This window comes from Haemaphysalis longicornis, unplaced genomic scaffold, assembly GCF_048455015.1.
Source record: "Haemaphysalis longicornis isolate Haplotype H1 unplaced genomic scaffold, Haemaphysalis longicornis Haplotype H1 scaffold_12, whole genome shotgun sequence".
NCBI classification, from domain to species: Eukaryota; Metazoa; Arthropoda; class Arachnida; order Ixodida; family Ixodidae; genus Haemaphysalis; species Haemaphysalis longicornis.
Genome location: NW_027526225.1, coordinates 46,709,576 through 46,733,173, shown reverse-complemented (window position 1 = coordinate 46,733,173; position 23,598 = coordinate 46,709,576). Strand labels below are relative to the sequence as shown.

Below are 23,598 nucleotides of genomic sequence, written 5' to 3'. Positions count from 1 at the left end.
GGAGTTGTTTTCTAAAAAAGTGATTATGTGGGAATAGATGACGTGTTCCATGAGCTTACACGGTATACTTGTTAAGGATATGGGCCTGTAATTGCGGGGGTTATGAACGTCACCTGATTTGTGAAGAGGAACCACCTTTCCCGCTTTCCAGTCGCCCGGAAGGGAATGACATTCCAAAGACTGCGTGAAAATCTTACGTAAAATTACAGATGAGTAAACAGAGGTGTTATGCAAAAACTTTGCACAGATACCGTCTTCACCTGGAGCGCTGGCCAATTTCATGTTTTCGATCAATTTTCGTATGCCAGAACAGTCAAATATAAGTGGTTCCATTGGAACAAAGTGGTGAGGGGGGGTGTCGGGAAAAGAAAGGGCTGCAGATTTAACAAAGCACGATGAAAACACAGAGCTTAAAATGACACAACACGCTTCTTTTGGTACACGGCTGTTATCATCATAGATTAATTCTATCGCCTTTTTTTCATTTCCGCTAATCGTCTGCCAAAATTTCTGTGGGTTAGTTGCAAGCAGGGAGGGAAGCGTTTGTTGATAATAAGTTTCTTTTGCGACGGATAATGCGCGAGCGTACTCGTCAGCTGCGTGAAGATAAGCGGACCACCTTTCCGCGTTGTTAGTTAGCTTTGCCCTTCGAAAAATTCGTTTCTTTTTGTTGAGTAGTCGTTTTAGTGTAAGCGTGAACCAAGGGGACTTTGCGTTTTGCCTAATTCTGCGGAGAGGAATATAACGATTGGTAAGTTCTGCTACCTTCTGCTTAAACAAATTCCAGTTTTGTTGAACGGATCTTTCCAGAAAATTCGAAAGGTAATCGTTTAGGAAAACCTGAAGCTCATTATTAATTGAAACATAGTCAGCTCTTTTGTAGTCCCTAAAAACTTTTGAGCTATCACTTCTTTTAGTTGTTTTAGTCATGTTAAAATGAATAGCTAGATGGTCGCTTACGCCCGGAATAACTGATAGAGATTTAATTAAGTCGGGATGCGTGGTCAGCACTAAGTCCAGAAACGTGGAGGTGGACAAGGCAATACGGGTTGGAGCATTAACCAGCTGGGTAAGGTTAAAGTCTGAACACACTTCAAGAAAGGCAGCACTGTCAGCAGAAGTTTTGGATATTGTTGGAAAAGGGGGAGACCACGAAACATTAGAGAAGTTAAAATCACCTAGGAGAAACATAGGCGCAGCCGGAAACCTTACTCGCAACTTATTTAGGACATCGTGTAAATCATTTGCGAAGCCGGTAGGTAGGTTAGGAGGCCGGTAGCAGCCACAAACAATGATATCTTTGTGGTTAATGCGAACACACGCGACAACAATTTCAAGCGGCGAAACAACAGGCACACTGAACGAGCTGATCTCGTCGCTAATAGCAATCAATACGCCGCCCCCGCACCTCGTACCCCGGTCACAGCGGTAGAACTTAAACTTTTTTGAACAGTTAAATATTTCGTGATTTTCTATTTTCGCGGACAGACAGGTTTCAGTTACTATGACGACATCAGCTAGACATGTATCTATTAGTGCAGATAGGGCATCACGTTTGTTAGTAACACTTCGAGAATTACATAGTAAAAAAGAAAATTCATGTGCTCGAAAATGCTTATCTAGCTATCGTGGTGAAGGAGGAGCGCTGGTCCCTGCGCTTTCTGCGTTTGTTGCTTGGGGGGCAACGTGTACGGGGTTATCATAAATAGGCCCAGCCTCAGTTACACGATCGGTGACCGGACAATAAACATAGGCTTTCTTGTTAATTACTATCTTGTTATACTTGAGGTAATATGGCTGCCCAGTGGTTTTCGCGAAATTTAAAAGCTTTTTCTGGATGCTGCGCGTGGCCTTGCAGAAATCTTCGCTAACTGACACGGGGGTGCTACGAAGCATAGATTTCTTAGCAAAGACACCTTCTCTTGTTTTGAAAGAACTAAAACGAACAATGACAGGTCGACATTTGTTCTGCACAAAGGTTCCAATCCTGTGTGCACGGGAGATGGCTTCATTAGGAAGTTCCAGTTTAAGGGACGCAGACAGGATTTCGCGGACTTTTAGCTCAGACTCAGCCCAGGTTTCTGAGACAGAATCTAATAGCCCATAAAAAATTAGGTTATCCCTACGAGAGCGATCCTCGAAGTCATCAAGGCGTGAACTGAGAGCGGCACTTTCGTGTCGCACGGCAGCCGTTACGAGACCTTGCATCTGTGTATCGTCTGGAACGCTCTCGAGGGAAGTAACCTTCTGTTCAAGTACAGTTAGTCGAGCGGTAAAATCTGTTACTTTGGAATCAAGTAGCAACTGGTTTTCTTTAACATCGTTAATAGACTTCTGCAAGTTGTCATGACGCTCATCCAAGTGTGCGGTTAGTTTGCTGATGGCGGCTAATACTTCGCTATTCGGACCAGGGTTCTGTTCTATATCCCCGCAAAGAAGAAGTTCCTTTACAACGAGAAAACAATCTGCGATTATATCAAGCAACGCATGTGGGCATGGAAGGAGCAGCAGACAATAGTTACTAGATCGCTTAGCGTTATAATCTTGGGAGGGACCAACCTGGACGAAAAGCAAAAAGTGGTTGGATGAGACCATTGTGGCGGCCGCTCCGTTCCACTGCCCACTGAGGTGCGCGGTGCAAGGCTGACTGTATTTGTAGCTTTCTGGATGGCTTGACGATGTCGATGCGGTTGGCTTGATGGCAGCTTGAGGGGTTACCGGAACGGGAGGTTGAAGTGGCACCGGGCAACAACGGCTCGGTTCGGGCAGGCGAGGGCACGTGCCGTGTGGCGTGCCAGGCGCATGTGGTTCCACGCAGACCGGCGAGCTCGTGCTGATGACTGCGAATAACTGGACGAAAAGCAAAAAGTGGTTGTATGAGACCATTGTGGCGGCCGCTCCGTTCCACTGCCCGCTATATATATATATATATATATATATATATATATATATATATATATATATATATATATATATATATATATATATATATATATATATATATATATATATATATATATATATATATATATATATATATATATATATATATATATATATATATATATATATATATATATATATATATATATATATATATATATATTTATTTATTTATTTTTATATATATGTATATATGTGTATATACCTACATACGCATAAACACACTACATATAGACACATTACATATACATATATATAAAGACACCGGTACACATTCCAACAAAAACTAGGCATCATAGTCACTTTTTCTAGCATAGAAAAAACAACAAATGAAATGAATTAAGTAATGATGGTAGGGCGTAGGGCAACAGTTGCCGTCCGTAATTTGTACGGACTTGAGGAATGAACCCTGTTTCCGGCTGGCGGGTGTTGCGGGTGTGACAGTTCTTTCTGAGATTGAATTGTGCTTGTATAAAATTGTTATTGTGTCTTTTACCGGTGTGAACGCGCATGAGCAATGTGTCACTGTATAAAAAGTGAATATAATGAACACGTAATTGCTGGAAAATTGGTGCTGTGGGAACATCATATCGCGAATTCGAAATGGCACGGACAGCTTTCTTTTGGAGTAGGTGAAGTTTGTAAATATCAGTCATGGTTGTGTTACCCTAGTCCAAAAAGCAGTATTTGATATGCGAAAGAAAGAGGCAGTTGTACATAATTAATTTAATGCTAGACGGTAGGAAGAAGCACAGTCTTGAAAGGATGCCAGCGACACGTGCAATTTTGTTAGCAACAAAATCAACGTGTTCGCTCCAAGATAAGTGTTCGTCGAAAATGATACCAAGGCTTTTCACTGAAGGAACAGTTGCACAGCAGTGGTACCAATCAGTATCTCGGAATTTACGTGTCATATTTTATTTTTGACAAGAAAGTGTTTTATGCCGAGGTCCACCAAGATCATCATCATCATCATCACCAGCCTATTTACGCCCACTGCAGGGCAAAGGCCTCTTTCATTAATCTCCAATTATCTAACTGACGTCATATCCGTCACGGAAATGACATCGCCAGAAAAACTTCGATTGACGCGGCTTTGCCGGGATTCGATCTACGAGCTCTTTCGCCGCAACGGGAGGTGTGAAACGCGCTCCCGACTGTGCTATGAACACAGGCGTGAATAGGACGACAAAGGCGCCTTATATCCTTCCTATCAGATATTGCTGCCATCTAGGAGAGGCGAAGCGAAGAATTGCATCATGACGCTAATGAGAGCCGACAGTTGGCGCCTCGGTGCCAGCGCCTACGTGTACAGAGGACGCACAGAGTAACCTGCGGAGAAGCCGACTTGCGGATGTCGCGCTCGTGACACGGTCCGCTGCTTTTTTCGCTACAGTGAATCGTGTGTTCACCAAACGATTCGTGAACAACCCGTTTGGTTTCGTTCAAACGGATGGTTTGCGAGCGCCTGTGGTTTCAGTCGGATTAACGCAATGCTCCGGCGCGTGCCAGCGTCTAACGTTGGTGCATATAACGGTGCCATACCGACGAAATATAAATAGCGATGTGCAAGTTCATATCGATGCACAATAAACATTCAACTGATCCTACGAAGGTGCATTTCACTTTCGTGTTTTACCGGATCCTATGGAAGAGGGAACAACCACATTTTTATATCTAAAAAGCACAGCCTCAGTTTTTGATGTGTTAATAGCCAGCGAGTTAAGACTGCTCCAGCTATTTAGCCCTTCTAGCACTTTGTTAGCATTACGGACTAATATGTCGGTATCGTGTGAGGTAAAAAAATATAGTAGGGTCATCGGCGTAAATTACAAATTTAGTGAAGGGGTGAAGCTTTACAATATCATTCATGTATAAACTAAACTATAAAGGACCAGGAATGCTGCTTGTGGCACGCCGGCATCAATATTTTTGGCATCAGATATCTTGGCATCAATAGTGACGGCCTGTTGGTGAAACTTTAAATACGATTTGATAAGCTTCAAAAAAAAACCCTCTGAAGCCTTAGTCCTTCAGTTTTTTTTAGTAGAGTCACGTGGTTAATCCGGTCAAACACCTCAGAAAAGTCAACAAAACACCGAGTGTTAATAGCTTGTCTTCGATTGGGCGTCGGGGCGAGAAACGCACTATCGAAATTTCTGGCCGTTAAGTAGTCTACAGTCCGTGGATGGTATGAGCTCTTTCCTTCTGCACAAAAAAGCACACTCCGTAGATTGATTTTTGCGGAAGCCGAACTGTGAAGGCGTTATTATGCTGTATTTATCACCAAACCTGGTCATGCTTTCATTAATACGTTTTGCAAGGCCCTTGAAAACACTGGCAATATTGAAATAGGTTTGTAGTTTGACAATACATCTTTGTCTACTCCCTTGAACACGACACTAACCCTTGCAAGTTGTATGCGAGCTGGAAAAACGCCATCTACCGGGCAGATAATTTCGAATGTGTATTTTAGAGGCCGAGAGAGAGAGAGAGAGAAACTCTTTATTAAAGAGGAAAGTGCAGAGAGGTTTGCCGACATCAGTTCGCCGGCATGCTACTCTGCGGGGAAAGGAGGAGAGGGAAAAAGGTAGTAGGTGTAGTGAAGGAGAGGAGAGTAGTAGTAGTGAAAAGAAATAAAATATGATCCTTCTTCAGAGTATTGAGTTCAAAGGCTCTTGAGATGGAGGAACGACTAAATTTCGGGGACACACCAATGTCTTGGAGGAATTTGAATAGCGCGGACAAGATTTTGCGCTGAGCGGAGGGAGAGGGCCACGGTCCAAGTACCAATCTTAATGTCAATGGTCCAGGGTGGAGGCAATCAATTTTATGTTGTAAACGGCACCTTGAGTCGGCATAGGCAGAGCATTTCAGTAATATGTGTTCAACAGTTTCAAGTGAACCACAATTGTCGCAATATGGGCCTGATGTCTGGCCGATCCGATGTAGATAGGAATTTGTTAGGGCTGCATTAAGACGAAGTCTATGCAGAAACGTCTCCAAGTGGCGGGGTAGACGCTCTGGCAGCCGCATTCTGACATATGGGTCTATGGAATATAAAAAGCCGTAATGATGCTACTGCAAGGACCATGAACGGTTCCTTTCCGACAGAGCTAGTGCCTTCGTCATTGTGGCGGCATCATGCTTCGTGAAGAAAATCTTTCTTTTTCTCATTTGTAGGCCCCTGCGGGCAGCCTCGTCCACTTTCTCATTTCCCATGATGCCGCTGTGGCCTGGGAGCCATTGGAAGGTAACGCGATGTCCAGCGACGTATGCCAGATGGTGCAAATACTTTACGTCGCGCTGTACATGTTCGTGAAAGCTGAAACAGCTAGCGCGTTGTAAGCTTTGAAGTGCTGCTCTCGAATCAGAGAAAACGGTCCAACATGTCGGCGGCTGGCGTAGAATATATCGAAGTGCTGCTTTAATCCCGTAGAGCTCCGCCGACGCAGGCGAAGTCGGTCGCTCAAGCCGATATGAAAATGCTTTTTCACTTGATGGAGTGAAAATTCCCGAGGAGCTGCACTCAGGTGTTGCCGATCCATCGGTATAAATGTGAGTAGTTGTCGAGTAAAATCTGTTAATGTGTGCAAGCGTCATCTGCAGCAGGCCAATTTGAGGTATATGTTTTTTTTAATCAATTCCGGGTATGAATGATTTTATCCGTAGAGGCGTCAGATTCCATGCAGGGCGGGAAGTTCCGTGGCATGGTCGGCGGTGCTTGAATTAGAATTGGGGCATTAATACTTTTTATTGTTTGTCCAAAGCTAGAATTCAGATTTTGAACCGCAATACGGGTCAGGAAATGGGTTCGTGCATGTAGCGTATGCCTCAAATGAACGCGGAGCGTTTCTTGGAGCCGTAGCACGTCCAAGGGGAGGCAACCTGCTTCAGCAGTTGTCCCAGAACATGACGAGCCTTTCGGAAGTCCGAGGCATTTTCTGAGGCAGTTATTCCTCGCCGCCTCCAGCTGTCTTTTGCTTGTAGGTGTCAGTTGCTGCAGGACATGAAGGCTATAGCGCAACAGGCCATCCACATACGCCTTGAACAGCAAAACCATGGAGCGGCAATCGCTACCCCAGTGGCTGCCAGCAAGATACCCAATAGTTTGCAATGCTGTTGATATTCGCTTCCGTAGCCTCTGCACTTCAGGGGCCCAGGAGAGGTTTCTGTCTAAGAGAATACCAAGATATCTTTGGGTCGGTCTGTAATGCAGAGGCCGGCCACCCAGGATTAAGGATTTGTATGTTACCTGTGTCAAGGGATCTACTGTTTCGTAGGGTGCTCAACGCACGGTATATTTCATGACTCTTTGTCGGAGCAAGAAACGCACTACAGCAAAAGCTCGTTAATTCGAACTCGGAGGGGACCATAAAATTGTTCGAAGCACGAAGTCGCGGGTTCGATTCCCGGCCGCGGCGGCCGCTTTTCTGGTGGAGGCGAAAAGCAAAAACGCCCGTACGAGATTTCGGCGCACGTTAAAGATCCCCATGTGATCAAAATTAATCCGGAGCCCTCCACTACGGCGCGCCTCATCGCCTGCGTTGCGTCGGCGCGTTAAACCCTACAATCAATCAATTACCGGGTGGGCGGCAGAATGAATGGACATAGCGCCACACTGCGTGGGCATAACAGTACGAAGCCACCTCAGGACTCGTTATCGCCAATTAGGCGCTACTACACGTTTGTTGCGCACGCCACGAGATCGCATGCAGGCCCAGACCAGCGACCGCGGCAGAAAGAAAATCTGCAACGGTATGGGCCGTTGAAGAGAAATAAGCTATCGCAGTAGCGTAACGAGCGCGCTACTCTGATGTTTTTCTGTTTCAGTGCGTTGCATCTCTAGTAATTTTGGTTTGTTTTGGATTTGCAACACATTGTAACCACTCTGGGCCGATGTCTTCTGCGAGGAGCGATGGAAACCGAGAGATCCCGGTTCGAAATAACCATTCCGAATACCGCTGAGTTCGAATTATCGGGAGTTTTCCCCCCATTGAAATATACAGGGCTGTGCCGGGACCACGGCATAAGTTCGAATTAACCGGAAGTTCGAATTAACCGAGTTCGAATTAACGAGCTTTTACTGCATTGCAATTTCTGGCCGTTGAGCTGTGTAGAGTCCATGGATCGTTTCAGCTCCTTCCAAGCGAAACAAAGAAGTCATTAAAAGTGTTTACTAAGCATTTACCTGCAACTGTTGCGCCGTCAATCTTTAGCTCACTGCATGTAGTGCGTTCCTGACCGCGACCAAATTTTTCCACATGAGGTCATTTCGTTTCATGGTTTCGGCGTTTAATAGGTTGTGGAGATAATTTCGTTTAGCTCGCCTTAAAAAACCAGTAACTTTGTTACGGGATATTTTAAATTCTCGTAAATTGGCGACATCTCTCGTCCGCAAAACGCATCTGTGCAGATCATCTTTTTGTGTCATTATTTTATTGGTTATGTCGTGATCCACAGTCTGCTCGCCTGTTTTAGCCGAAAAAAAGTATTGTGCGACTCATTGAACAGTAGAAAGAAAGTGCTGTATGCTGCGTCTGGGTATTGTTGCTCGTACACATGGTTTCAATTTATTGAGGAGAGGTCGTTCCGAAATAGTTCTAAAATGTTCGGGTTTACGTCCTGAAATGCCACTCTTAGTTTTGCCGGTTTCGATGCTACCTTCTTTTCTAACATGAGAAAAATGAGTAGGTGATCACTAATATTCACGGCAATCACACCCAAAACTGTTTTTCAAAGGTTAGTGTTTGGGATAAAGACGTCTATTAGCGTTGCAGAGCGGCTATGAAAACGCGTGGGAGTGGTAATGGTATTCATGAGCCCATATGAGTCGAGAGTTAAAGGTACCCTGCAACACCTTCGATAGACGTGTTCACTATTTCCTTCGCTTCTGGAACCTCTGCGAAAGCTATACAGGGCCTCCTCGATTATCAGTCCAGGATCGTCCGCGGACTGCCCGAGACGCAATCCGGCGCTCGATTTTCCCGTATATTCCTATGAGATTTCCGGTCCGAGGGCAGTCCTCGGACTGCCTGCGGACTGTCCAGGACTGGTAAATCGAGGAGACCCACAGTTACCCGACTAGAACGCAGCGGCACTGCGTGATTTGCTGTTCGCACCACATACTCCTTCTATTTCTGCTTTGTTTTTGTGGCTTTTTTTAAGTTGCTATCGAAAAGCGTTCATTGCTGCAACTGAAAGAAAAACCGGCCGACAGCCGCTACATGGGGTCTTAGTGACGTAATTCGGGCCATCGAAGAACGTCAATGCCGGGAAAGATAAAAAATCTTTTGAGCGAGTTTACAAGTTATCTGATGGGCATATAGCAGTAATTTTTGGCTTAGGCAATTTGCGACCCCCTAATCTAGGTACTGGGTGTGCTGGGTGATTACGTTCTGCAAGCATTTCAAATTTCAAAAAAAAGTTGAAAAGAGTGTTGCATGGTCCCTTTAACATAACATCCGAGCGTAAGGGTGAACGATCAAGCATTGTAATATTAATGTCACCTCCCAGTATCAGAGTTAGACCATTGCCATTAACCCAGCCAAGGAACTTATCTAGGAACGCTAAGAAGGCCGACTTGCTCCCGCGAGGGGGTCGGTATATGATGGAATAAATCTGCGTATCTCGACGCACAGTTAATACCTCGAAATCTTTCGTTGCTTTCGAAAGTGGGACTGTTGCAATGCAACATAGTGTTTTTCTTGTCATAGGGAGTATACGACCACCCTGTTTATTCAGCCGATTTAAATAATGTGTGTTGTAGCCAGCTACCTTAAGCACATCGTCATCCCGTTTGAACCATGTATCATTTATCCATCTACAGGTGGTACTTGTGCACAGTACTATTTCTTACTGAATCTTTTTCTAGATCCTAAGTGCGTTTCAGGCGCAAAATGCTCGATGACTCAGTTTTTCTGGCACCTTATACCATCCCTTGACCACGCAAACTTCCATTGTTTTTCATTTTTCCGTGCAATTGTCTGTCTAAGCAGAGTCTGCAAGGTCGGCCACAGGTGCTTGTTCACGAAACCTGGCGCGCGGCTGGAGTGGACAAGGTTAAAGGTGCAGGTGAATTTTTTGCGCGGCTTTTCGACCACGGTAATCCGCTTTGCCTGTGTGTTAAATCGAACAGCAATGTTCGGGCAACCATCGTCATTCCGCGGTACACGATGGCACATGTCAATGTCCTTCTCAGTGATTGGTTCTCCAATGACGCCTCCGATAGTTTTCAAGGAGGAGGAGGAACAACTTTATTTAGTCAACAATCATTGAGTTGTTTGATTAATGATGGGCTTCTTCTTGACTCCATGAGGTGGTCAGAAGACCTTGCATCATGGCGACTTCCAAAGCCCAGTCCACGGGCTGAATTTGGGTCTCAGGCTCGGAGCTGATCACCGCAGTCTCCCACTCTATTTGGTTAGACAGATGCCATTCGGCTTTATGTTGGAGCTCAGGGCACTCATATAGGATATGGGCTAGGTCGGCTTTTTCGGCCTCACACATTCCGCATTTTGGGGTGTACAAACCTGGGTACATTAGGGCCAATTTATAAGGGTTCAGGAAGGTACGAGATTGGAGTTGCCTCGATGTCGCTTGCTGGATTTTCGTTAGGGAATAATGAGGGGCAGGGTAAACTAGTCTTTCATTTCTCTAGTTACATGCAATCTCTTGAAAAGTCGCTCCTTAGACCCTCGCAGGCACGATTGGTTCACAGCCCGGTTGACGAGTTCGCGGGCAGAACTGTGAGTCGCTTCGTTCTCTGGATGGGACGAGTGCGCCGGAATCCAGATAATCTGGATCTGGCGGGCGTCGAACTAATTTTTTAATAGAATTTAAGATGCCGGTCTGTGAATTTTGTTCTTCGCAAAATTACGCACAGCCGTTTTGGAGTCGCTGAAGATAAATTTTGCTTTGGTGATAATAATTTCAACAGAAATTGCAGCCTCTTCTGCTTCTTCCGGCCGCCTGCCATAAACAGTGGCTGCGGTGATGTACATGGTTGGAAAAGCGCTTATTTTGTAACACAACGGAAAACGTAGAGCGAAGAAAATCAGACAGAACGAATGAGGCGCTGTGCTTGAATGAGGCGAATGAGGTGATGTGCTTGAGTTTGTTATCGACGGCGGCAACTGCAAAAGAATCCTACACTTTGTATTCGGCTGCACCCACGTAGACCACCTCCTCGCGGTGCTTAAACAGTTTTTCGAATGCTTTGGCTCTAGCACTGATGTGCGGCAGATTCTCATCCCCAGAGAATGGTAGTCCTTTGATTTTAATATAAGGACGATAGGCTTTCGTGGGTTACTTAAACGCAGAAATTTTGGTCTGTCTGTCTCATGAATCGATTCAGCCACCCACAAAGTGAAATGGAAGCTACGCAATAGTCTTATGTACTCAAAGCCAAATCTAAACGTCTAAGTCCGGTGTTTGTGTTCATACTTATCAACATTGTTGTACAAAAACAAGACATTACGCAAATATAAAGCAGCAAATCAATACATAAGGAATATTTGTAGTGTTCCTTTATTTAAAAAGTTACGGATGCTTGGTGTTTGCGATAGCAAATGAAATACTACATCAACGGCAGAAAACCGTCGCCTGCTGTTGCCTGCGCTACCTCCTGGCGGCATTTAAAAAATAAAACGGCAATAGCAACGAAAGGTTCCACTAGATGGGATCCACGTTCCGCTTGGAACGCTCGTGGAGTAGGGCAACGTGGTTCTATAAACGTTGCAGTAGGGTGCCTCAATTCACGCGCGTCTCCGCCTTTAGGAAGCGCTGGCATAGAGACACCCGACTTGGAGCAGTTGAACGCGGTAAATTGAAATTGACTCGAGCAACCCCTGGCGTGTTATCTTAGGAGGAACGAGACGGGAGAGGAACAGGATGAGAGGCGAGCCGGAAAGAGAAGGGAGGCCTTTACTTGGCAAGGGCGTCAGTCGACTATCGTCTTTCGGCGACATTTGCAACGGAATGAGCAGATACGGGGCCATTTTTTTCCGCCTCGAGTATTGCTCAGGTTCCGTTATCCGCTGCTCTGTGATAGCCGCAACTTCCCTCAGCGATATGCACTCGGCGGAAAGCGCGGCGTTTCCTTTTTTCCAAGGCTGAGTTTTCTTTTTCGATTTTGGTTTGGCGTTCAGCCATTGCCTCGAATTGCTGGCTGAAAAAAATTAACTGTCTAAGATCCTCGCACTCTCGCCGGAGTTCCTTCTCGAGTGCAGATCGCATGTCGCGCATATCGGTCTTCCAGCAGCAGTCAGTTCAGGTTGCACTTCAAGAGAAGACATTCACACTTTCGCTATGGCAGCAGCAGCGACAAGGTATTTCGGTAACAATCTGGGAAAAACGAGAGAACCAGCCTGCGGGGAAGAAGCGTGCAGTGTCAGACCATGTGTCAGGTGTGGCTGCTGCTGCCATAGAGTTTCTTATATCGAGAGTAATCTGGCGCTAGCGTCTATGCGGCTCACATCAAGGCCGTCTGTGTCGTCATGGGCCGACATTATACCACGCGCTTGCCTTAGTTTCATCATTGGCTTGGATTGAACCACCAATATAAACAAAGTGCCACAAAAACGCGAAGAATAGTGTGCAGTTATACGTAAGTGGAAAATAAAACAGGCTGTTTTAAAACTAAGGAAAAGGGAAGTAAAGCGTAGTTTTGCCGGAACGGTCGCGCCTGCTATTCTTCAGGCCAAGGTGGTAGTTACGAACAATGTTAATATTTTTTTTTTGGAGGGGGGGGGGGGAGAACTCATTTGAGACTCCTGCTTTATTAAAGGGAAGGTGAAGCGGTTTTAGAATTAAAAGAAAAGTTGACTAGCAGCAAGTACACATTGAATAGTTCATGTGTACGAAATATTTTCGCAATACATGCCATAGAAGCGGCGCAATGAGCAAACAAAAGTGGCCCGATGCCCCGCCCCCATCTCGCCACGCGATGCCGGAAGACCGAAGAGCGCGGGCGAAAACCGGCTGAAAAACGTCATACCTGGACTTCCGGCCGGATCGGCCGCCTCGGCCATGCTCTTTTCGCGCCGTGTTTCCTTGTAAATGGTACTTGTTGTTGTTGTGGTTGATAGCACTCATATGTACAATTTTCGTGTTCAAAAAGTATGCACGAAAGCCAAACGAGGCATACGTTATCATGCCGTATTCCTAAGCAGAATAATGCCACGCCGGGATGCTTGATAACATACGGAAGCGACAGCCGAGGTGGCTGTGCTTGATGACAGAGAATATACGTTAAATACTTTGTAAACCGCTCCAATGCGGTTTTTCTTTATGCGACGGACGTGAATGTTCACATTAGATTCTAGATTTAGGAAGGATGGGGAATACTGCTGTACTTTGGCCGGGGATGTTTCGTTCCATTCCAGAAACCAAGTCACATTTGTTCAGGAAATACTTGTTTCGTTAAACGCGTCGGTTTTCCTTCCCTATTGGCTCAGGACAGTGTTCAAAAAAACAATTTTTTGGCGAAACTAAAACAAGGGGCCAATCCTGATAGAAGTTCTCTCCCGGCTAAGAGGTAAAGAGTATTCCTACAAAGTAAAAGAACCAAGACAACCACATTACTTATTTTGCAAGTATACATGTCACGATAAGGTGATGTTTGTCTGGAATTAAAAAAAAAAATACCACTTCGAACCACCACCGTGCCATAATTTGTGTTGACTGCGGGGACCTAATTTTTTGCCCAAGATTCCGTGTGGCTGCATATTATAACCTGGCAAGCACTTGTTGTCACTGAACCTCAAGTGTGCTCCAGTGATAGTCGGTGATATATATAATGATGATACTAAAAAAATTAGGAGCGAAGAGTAAATATACGGCCTCTGTCCGACTAGCGCGGTAAATGCTTAAATCTAGAAATGCTGAAACAGGCCAACGATTCATTATCACAAACGTTTGGTGATTGTTACCTAAAGTAACGTAACTACAACGTAACTGCCTTGTCCCACTGGTCTGTTAATTATAACGAGGTTGCCGTAATATTGTAGCAGAATGCGCAACGCACAAGCGAAAATCAAGCCCTTCTACAGCCAATAATGCTGAGCAGGCACTAGTATGCTGCAGTGTTTTCAGAATAAATGCATGTGAAGCAGTAAGACGCCACTCATCGAAGTGCAGCTAGCGATCGCGGAGGCGCCGTAGCGCCGCTGCCAAATGGCGCGCGCGTGTGGGTCTGTGTACGGGGATGAGTAACGGGGCTGGGATGGGCGACAACGAACAAAGGAAATGCGGAAGCAGAGTCTGCTTGTTGGTTTATGCGTGTACCGGCAAGATGTGTCTCGCATATACGTTTACAGCGCATGAACGCTATTTTTTCGCGCAGTGCACGTACGTGCTTTTCGCTGGTAGATTGTTTATAAAACACCCATTAATCTTCGGCATAAATGGTTTTGTCTATAATAAGAAACAGTTAAGACAGTACCTAATATTAACATAAGGTATAAAATCCCCCTATGCTGGTTGCCTAATTCAAAAATATTTTGATGGAACCCACTAGTCGACGTCACAGTCACTGCTTTGGGGTTCTCTGTCGTGTAAAGTAAATTTAAGCTCCAAGAAAATTGAACCAACAGCACGGGAAATTATAAAACAAACTTGCAGTCATGTGCGAAAATTAAACTGAAAGCTAAATTGCCGCAAAGGCAACCGTGCGATCGTTCGCAATGCTTCCGACAACCCGCGCGGCCGAAGGGTGTACTCCTTTGACGTCATGACGGGCGCAACCAATCAGGGGCGTCAAAAGACGAAAAGGGCGCGTCTTTCAAACGGGGCCGCGCTTTTTGCAAGATAAATGCCACTTGGACTCATATACAATAAATTTCAATGTGATATTCGGAATCAGCGCGAAAGAAACTATATAACTGTTAATCTAACTCAATTTTTTTGGAAAGCGCTTCAGCTTCCCTTTAACTTTACCATTATTTCAAGATTTCAAGCAATAATTCGTTCGAAGAGTTTGGAAAGTTTTTGAAGCGGGCCTATGAAAACGTCGTCTTCGTGGTGAAGCGCGGTGCACCGACGGTCAGCTACAATTTAACAACACTTGTTGCTGAGCTAGTTGGTTCATACTTGAAAAAAAAAAAAAAACCTGGCGTTAAACAGTCGCGGAAGAAGAGAAGATAGCACAGATACGGGCGCCCGTATCTACCGTATCTTGTCTTCGTCGAAGAACATTTTGTTTCTTTTTTTTTTCGCCAGCTACAACTTGCACGGCGGCGTATTACCCGCTCTGTCATACGTCCTTCGGTGGTTCTTCGGCTGTGGCATATGACCAACCTCAGGTATGATCACGCACTGCCGGCCTTTTCACCGAACACGGCTACCACAGGGCAGACAGGATTTCGGCTTCCTCGTAGCTCGTAGACGTGTTAATGCATAGTGGAGACAGCAAATCCCAAAAACCACTTAAGAATCCAATTGTCCTGCCAAGCCAAGCTCAAGGCACAAGCTGGGGTCTTCCCATAAAACCACACGACGACATGGATTCCCAGTTGCAGTCTCCTATCTCGTATACTTACTCGGATACTCTATGACCTCTAAGTGCGAATTAACTAAACTTCCAGTTAAACATAAAATCCAACAGCGGCATTAGTCCGCAATACATCTCCCTCATGATTAAAAAAGTGCTTCTGAAACGCGAAGACCAATGAAGAGACACAGAACGAAGCGCAGTAGCAACTGAATTTCATTTTGAAAAAACGAACTATATATAGGGAACAAGAACAAGAATCTGCGTCATCAGCAAAACATTGATAGTGCCGCGAACCAGGGATTGGATTTGCTTATATATGTTTTTTTTTTACCGCCCGGTGCTCCGGTATGTGTTATCTCTGTGTGTCAAGCGAAGCGCGTGTTCCATTCTTTATTTTTATGCCGCACGTGTTATCTCTGTTGATAGGGAGGGCGTTCCGAACTAGCGTCAACAGCCCAGAATAATTTTCTTTGATCTACAGTGTTCTGGATGCAGTTCGACGGTTCGAGAAACACTTCTCGTGCACAAAGATAAATTCCCGCAGAGCAAACGCCGCAGTATTCGATATACCGACACTCGCCTGCGCACATCGCTTTGTGGACTGCTGCTTCGCCGCCTGTGTATTCTTGAGTTGTTAGGGGAGCACAAGTTCGCTCCAATAAACTTGTTTTTTTTCCTTCAAGCCAACTGCGTCATCTTTGGCTTCGTGACAATAGCATCGATACATTTGAGAGGTACATATGAAAGAAAGAAATATCTATATCAGAAAGCAGCAAGTAATGCCAAATAATCACACAGGCACGTGTTGTGAAAACTGCACTTATAGGCGCCGAACCCCCCACCATTGCTACGGTTCTGCATTGTAGCAAGTTTACCTGCTGCGATCGTATACTGGTTGTGAACGCAGAAAAAAAGAGGACAGCGGATGGTTGGGTGAAGCTTATATTTGGCGTGACCAGCCTGAGTTGAGCGACGTGATGTGACCATTTGTGTGTGATACTCGTATCATCCTGACGATTGCTGTCATTTCCAGCAAGTGTGGTGGTGTTTCTCGGCCACCCACATCGAACTTTGTCCCCAGCTTCAACATTCCCAGCTTTGTCAAACCTTTTTTTTTAATTTCGTCTTCCTGTTTTGTACGTCTGTTTTTCTTTCAAAAAGATCTTCCGAGAAGGGAAGTTTGAATTTGCGTATGAAAGAGTTTTGACCCACGATGTATGACGGAATTGCTATACATAGCTGCAGAGCATCGAAAGTTTGCCGAAAATGTTTCCTTCTTCCTGAATGTATCTGCCAATCTCTCGCAGTCTGCATATTCCTGTCTTCACGATGGCTTTGTATAAGGGGAAATAGCGTTGAGTTTGTAAGGATGGCTTACGTGTTATGCTTACTGGTCGGCAGAAATCACACTGACCTTCACATCAAATCAAATCTTTATTTGAACATAAGCATGCAGCAGCTGTTTATCTTTGGGGTCACCATCAAGAAGCAGTTGATGGGCTTGACGAGAAAAGTGCCCCCCATGCAAGGCGAAAGGCTGTTGCGGCCAACGCACAACACAAAGAAATGGACGCAAGTTACAATTACGTACAAATCACCATTTCACACGAAAATATACACGAATATGCATATACAGCACATATACAGAGTGTCCCAGCTATCATACACCAAGATTAAAAAAAAAAAACAATGGCGTTACTCAACGAAACCTAGCGCATAATGTTTCCAGTACAGTATAGTAGCGGCCAGTAATTTCTTCAATAATAAGATCTATTAATTTTAATTATCTATACCGAGAAGTACTGCCCTAATCATTGAAGTGTGAATGAGGCACTTGTAGCTACCACGAGACTGACTGCGGTATTGTTAGCGACGAACTAATCGCGTACTCATTTATTCTGACTGATAAAGCCCCGCTAAATATGAAAAATACCACGTGACGGTGCTCCCGCGAGCATCGTTTATCTTGTTTTAAAGACGACGCTTAAGTTTGTACTAGCAGAGAAGTCAGGCAACGAGAAAAGGAACCACAGTTGAGAGAGGGAGAATAAACTTTATTTCGAGAAATGTCAGTGGTGATGCATCTCAAAAGCGATTGGGTTGCGTTGATGGCTGCCAGCGCGAGCTGATCAGCGACTTCGGCAGCCCACCACAGTTGAAGGCGGTTAGAGCGGCAGAGTTTCAAATGCGGTTTTCATTTCGTAACGACTGTATAAAATTTATCTGCCATAATGGAGTCCAGTAAAAGAGTATTGTTACGTGGCGGCAGGACAGAGATGAGACTAACGATGAGATTGGGTGAAGCGATCTGTTTACATCATTTACATGGCGGCCATTACAAAGTTCGTGCAGGCTGCTCCCCCCCCCCCCCTCAATCTTCCTCCTCGTCGTCAGCATCATTGATGGTGGGCCATGGCGCCATAGGGATTGACAGCAGCGTCCCGTTTCCTTGTCACCACAGCCGCCAAGCGACGCATGGCGCCATCTAGGGGCGTGTTTGAAGCTATATGTCGACGTGAATCTGGTCCTCAATTTAATCGCTCAGAACCGATTGGTCTCGTAGTGTCGTAGTTCCGCTCCTGCGAAGCAAACATCCTAACGGGTGCTAAAATGCAGTTACCGCTTTTTTTATAATTTTTAAGGGTTATATGTAATATTAAAGGGACCCTGCAACACTCTTCGTGCAGCGCAAGTAAACCTGCGCGACGTTTAGATTACACTGCCAGGAACACCTTAGCCAAATATTACACGTGCACGTGAAGCGGTAAGCGCGCAAATCGCCGTGAAAGACGCGGAAAAACCAACCGCGCTCTCTTCAATTCTCCTCATTATGCACCCCTGGCATGGCCTCTGCGAGGTCAATCAGGCCATGGCTGTCCTGGCTGTCCTATTGGCTGTCGCTGGTCAACTTCGCGGCTAAATTCTGGCATTTCCTGTGACGATCCGATGTCGTCGGCGCTGTGTATCAACCTCTTCTATGTCTGAACCTGTCCGCATGCTTTTGGTGTTTCTTTTGTTTTGAGTGCGCGCGGAGTTTGAGTGACGAACTAAATATTCCACTTTCAACGAGCCCACTCGACAACAAACGTTTATTGCTTCGAAAACGCCCTACCAGCCTGAGCGCTTGCTTGTGAGCAGGCCGCCATGCCTGCTTTTTGTGGCACCAGACCGGAAATAGACCCGTCCGCGTTGCGGGGATAAGCAGAAAACTCCCCGGCCTGTGACATATCGAAGGCCGCCGAACAGAACGCCGCGCGCCGCCCCCCTTTCCGGGAGAGAGCGCGCAGCTTTCGTCGCGTTGTCCGCGGTTGAGTTGAGAGGGAACATTTATGCGCGATTTTAAATGCAGAGCATTTCTTTAACTCACGATGTCACCCGGCGTTGGCGTGCCTCGGCGTCCGCAACAGCCGTTCCAGGTGCGCCCTCTCCCCCACTCCTCCTCTCCCGCATCACGCTACCCTCCTCGCTCTCAACAACAGGTCCGCACCCCTACCCCTACACTATATAAAAAAATAATACTTACCGGCGCCTGGTTTCGATCCCACGACCCTGCGGGCGGAACGCAAGGTACATGGTGCTCTACATACTGCGCCACAAAGCCGACACAGAATGGAAGGCTACGAACGCGCCTTATATCCTTGACTCATTCAAACTACGCCAAGAAGCTGCTGATACAACGCATTCACTACCTGTGGGCGGAACGCGAGGTACATGGTGCTCTTCCCACTGCGCCACAAAACCGACACAGAATGAAAGGCTACGAACGCGTCTTATATCATTGACTCATTCAAACTACGTCAAGAAGCTGCTGATACAACGCATTCACTACCACCAACTCCCCAAACACTAAACGTTAACGCAATACACCCACCTCCTATGCGACGCATTTACTCGAGTCCCCCTCGCGGGGAGATGGGCCCTTTTTTCATCGCGCGTAGTTTCGGTGGCAGTGAACGGATTTTCATAGCTCTTGCGGGAGGAGATTGCCGGGACAATGGACTTTACCCCAAAATACATTCCGAGTAGTCGATGGTCAGTGTTGCAGGGTCCCTTTATCATTTGTTATCACGCATATAATCTATTTATGACATCTGTACGCATTATAAAGGGGATTTCGGGTATTTTCGTTGTCTTTTGGTCAGTTTGAGCTACTGCTTCTTGTAGTACGTTTTGCGGGTTTTCCCCTTTTAGCTCGGTTTCGTCTATTTTTGTTGAAAATTTTCTACACCGTGGTTTTCAACCAGTGCAGGGGTCCGTTTTGGTGGTTATTTATTTCAGTTCAGGTGGTTTTGTATGCTTTAGGTACCTTTTTGCTGTGATATAAGCCCCATAAGCAAGCTCAGGTGACGTCTGGCTGTACTGACTAGGAAATGCATATACGCCCCCGAAGCCGGGGTGAAGTGATAATTGTGATGCTAATGGACAATGCGGTGGCAATATACCGTGAGGAATCGCTTGCCGCCACGGATGACGATGACGTGCTTGATGATTCCTGGCCCCGCAAAAGGGATGTCCTCAGCGGCGACGAAGTGTCGTAGTTTGTCAAAGCCACGTCGGACGAGAGGGCTGGGGACACATCGTCGGTTCGTCTCGTCACAGCTGGTCTCGGAAGCTCTACATCGGCGTTTCACGGTCCGGGGCACGTGGCGGCGGACGTGGTCGATCTGTGGTCGCGGCGAGGCTGGCGCTGCCAGACATGGTCCACGTACCAGCGACGATCGCGTCCAGGCCGAGACGGCGCGAAGCGGTGGCCAGGACGAAGATGATCGACCCGCACACTCCACCAAATGTTACGTGGCGGCAGAACAGAGATGAGACGAACGAGTAAATGGGGTGAAGTGATCTATTTACATCATTTACATGGCAGTTATTACAGAGCTCGCACAGACTGCGTTCGCACATCTTCCCCCCCCCCCCCCCCCCCCCCCTCGTCAACGTCATTGATGGTGGGCCATGGTGCCACCTCAGCGTCCCGTGACAGTAGAGAGTTTTAGCATAGCGGCTCCCGTACGCTACGCTAAGGTTAGCGGGTAGCGGGACCGGACTGCGCATGCGCGCGCGGGGAGTGCGAGGAGGTTGCCCCTCAGCGGAGGGAAAGAGCGGGCATGGCGAAGGCAGGCCGCGCGGAACTAATCCACCCCACCGTGACGAATTTGCTCTCCCCAGTCGCGCCCCGCTACCCGCCGCCGTAGCGTTAGCGGACGGAGCACGCTATGCTAAAACTCTCTAGTATCTCCGCCTTAAATTCCCGTATTTATTGTATCACCGGAAACTTGCTTTAGACTCGAGTCCCTTCCTGAAACTCCCTTGCAACTCGTCGTACTCGTCAGTCCCATTCCCTATCTTTAAATCATTCTACCAATCTGCTTAAATTTTCTTTTTAACCATAAATGATTGCAGCAATACAGCCGAATACTTCCTGAGCTACCTTGACTTATTAGAAGCCAATTTTCAGTTGTGCCCATGGCGACCAGTGTTCTTATACTTCCCTTGAATGTTTCCACATTTGCCGCTTGCATTGTGTACTGCATTGCATCTTTGATGATGTCAGCTCTTTATGCCTCTCCTGCTTGCGGCTCTTGCATTAAGTATGTTCCTAAATAAATAAATAATCTCGGAGGTAAAAACCTCTTTATTGTTACTGCACTGGGCTAACCATTTGCGTATGTGCATGAGCTGGGAGCCCAAATTTGAGCGGACAAAGCGTGGTTCTAGTGGTGCGGGGGGTCTTGACCCTTTGAAAATGCTCGCACGTGTTGTTGGAAAATGAAGTTTTCTAACAAACACAACGCACCATCCTCAAGACTGATCATGCAGCATAGCGTTTGTTTCACCTAGATTAGAAACAAATCGTGCTGCTGAGCCCAAGGACGCGGGTTCGATTCCCGGCCGCGGCGACCGCTTTTCTGGTGGAGGCAAAAAGCAAAAACGCCCGTGTGTACAAGTTTTCGGCGAACGTTAAAGATCCCCAGGTGGTCCAAATAAATCCGGAGCCCTCCACTACGGCGCGCCTCATCGCCTGTGTAGCGTCGGCGCGCTACACCTCATAATCAATCGATAGATTTCGCGGAAGGGTTCGGGAAAGAGAGCTAAATGGTGTTTTGAGGTAAGGGGGCTGTGGACGAGTCCGTCGTGAAAGTCAGAATCCCACAAAACTTATCACGTTGCTCCCTGACTCACATGGGCGGGGTTCGAGCTGAAATGGTTACTATCGGCACTAGTCGTTCGAAGCTATCACGAAGCCAGAAAATCTGGTGATAGCGGCAGCCGGCGGAGATTTCACGACAGCGCGCCTTTGGAGAGGACGCCAGCGCGCCTTTCACGCAGCTGCCAGCGCATGCGCGCAATCGGGAAGTCAATATCAGCAACACCAAGTTTGCAGCGTTTGCAGTGTTGACAGTCAGCACCCAAGCAGCCTGCTCAGCGGTCTCTAAGCGCGCTCCGTGACCGTCTCAAGCGTGAACCTCCCGTGCCGAGATGTCCGACTTGTCTGGCTCGCGCGGACGTAGCGGCAGTGGGTCCAGCACGCGAGCGCGATGGTTGCGACGGGTGCGGCTGAGGAAGTTCTGCGAGGCTCTGTGCTGCCCGCCGTTTCCGTCGCGGATCGTGTCCAAACTAGCGTTCCAGCCCCCCGTTCCGTCCACGTACTCCTTCTATGTGGACGACTACGGCAGGCTCTCCATGACGCTGAAGAAGCGCTCCGACTGGCCGTACACCCAAATGCTGATGAGGGACGCGATCGACTTCTTCTTCGCGACGACCTCTCGGGGAAGCCAGGTGGCCTGCATGTTCGTGCGCTGCTCGCCCTTCGCCCGTTTCACGATCCTCTTCAGCCACAGCAACGGAATCGACCTGGGGCGCCTGGCCAGCTGGTTCCTCGAACTGGGCGAGCACATAAACTGCAACGTACTCGGCTACGACTACTCGGGCTACGGCGCCAGCACGGGACGGCCGTCCGAGGAAGACATGTACGCCGACATCGACGCCGCCTGGAACGCGCTACGCGGCCGGTACGGAGTGCTCCCCGAGCACGTCATCCTGTACGGACAGAGCATCGGGACCGTGGCGGCCGTCGACCTGGCGTCGCGCTGCCCCGACGTGGGCGCCGTCATCCTTCACTCACCACTCGCGTCCGCCCTGCGCGTGGTGTTCAGGTGCCAGTCCAGGCGTACGTCGAGGTTCGACGCCTTCGCCAGCATCGACAAGATCGCGGGCGTCGTGGCGCCCGTGCTGGTCATTCACGGCACCGACGACGACGTGGTGAACATGTCGCACGGCGTCGCCCTGTACGAGCGCTGTGCGCGCCCCGTCAGGCCCCTCTGGGTCGAGGGGGCCGGGCACGGAGACATCGAGTTCTTCGGCGAGTACATCGAGCGACTGGAGCGGTTCGTCGCGGTTGAACTTCCCAAGTTGCAGGCCAAGGACAGGCAACGCAAGCAAGAGGCGACTTGAGCCCTCAAGGCCGCTGCGACCACTGCAGGTTTTGCTTGTGCTCGCGCGTCTCTATCAGACAAGATGGCGTATCGATCGTATCTGTGTCGTCTACCCAGCAAGCTATGGAGTTTCGTTTGCTTTCCCTGTCACTGCATCCCGCTTTCAAGTTATGTGACTGTCGTTTTTTAGAGGAACCTCTGTGGCGATGCGCACTAAGCTCCTGTGACTCGGCGAATTCATTAGTGCCTTTGTCCCTGACGATGACCATATTTTCGCAGTATACTCGACAATGGCAATAAAAGTGTTGCATACCTATTACCGCATTATTAGCATAGTACGTTTTCTTTCAGGTGAAGCGATTTATATCGTCGCCGGAGCGGAGGTAATTCAAGAAAGATTGGAACTTAATATAACATTTCACCTTTTTAATGTAACGTCCATACTACATGTACAGATTGTGTTTTTTTTTCTTTAATGGAAATAAAGGTAACAACGCATTTCGTCCGATTTAAGTGCATCTGTACGCAAAACGTACTGATCCGCCATGCAGTCGTGCACGTCCTTGCAGTACTTTAGGCTTGCTGCCTGAACCTATGGCGGCGCTTTCCAGTTGTAGGGAGGTTGGGGTGCAGCCCGTAAGTTATTTAAATTAAAAAGTTAAGGACGGTAAAGCGTCGCCTTTATGCGTAAAACGCGATGGCGTTATCGGGTCCCGTTCCCATATGATT

The 23,598-nt window shown here is 47.2% G+C and overlaps 1 protein-coding gene and 1 pseudogene across 1 annotated transcript; one reads left to right on the top strand and one right to left on the bottom strand.

Moving 5' to 3' along the window:
- Positions 1 to 1,514: 1,514 nt before the first annotated feature.
- LOC144161943 (uncharacterized) lies at positions 1,515 to 2,907 on the bottom strand (the record flags this gene model as incomplete). Its single annotated transcript, XM_077692499.1, has 1 exon — positions 1,515 to 2,907. A coding segment is annotated over one exon (1,284 nt), but the record flags the coding sequence as incomplete, so codon positions are not given.
- Positions 2,908 to 21,765: 18,858 nt separating this feature from the next.
- Positions 21,766 to 23,311, top strand: LOC144162601 (alpha/beta hydrolase domain-containing protein 17B pseudogene; annotated as a pseudogene).
- The last annotated feature ends 287 nt before the right edge of the window (positions 23,312 to 23,598 follow it).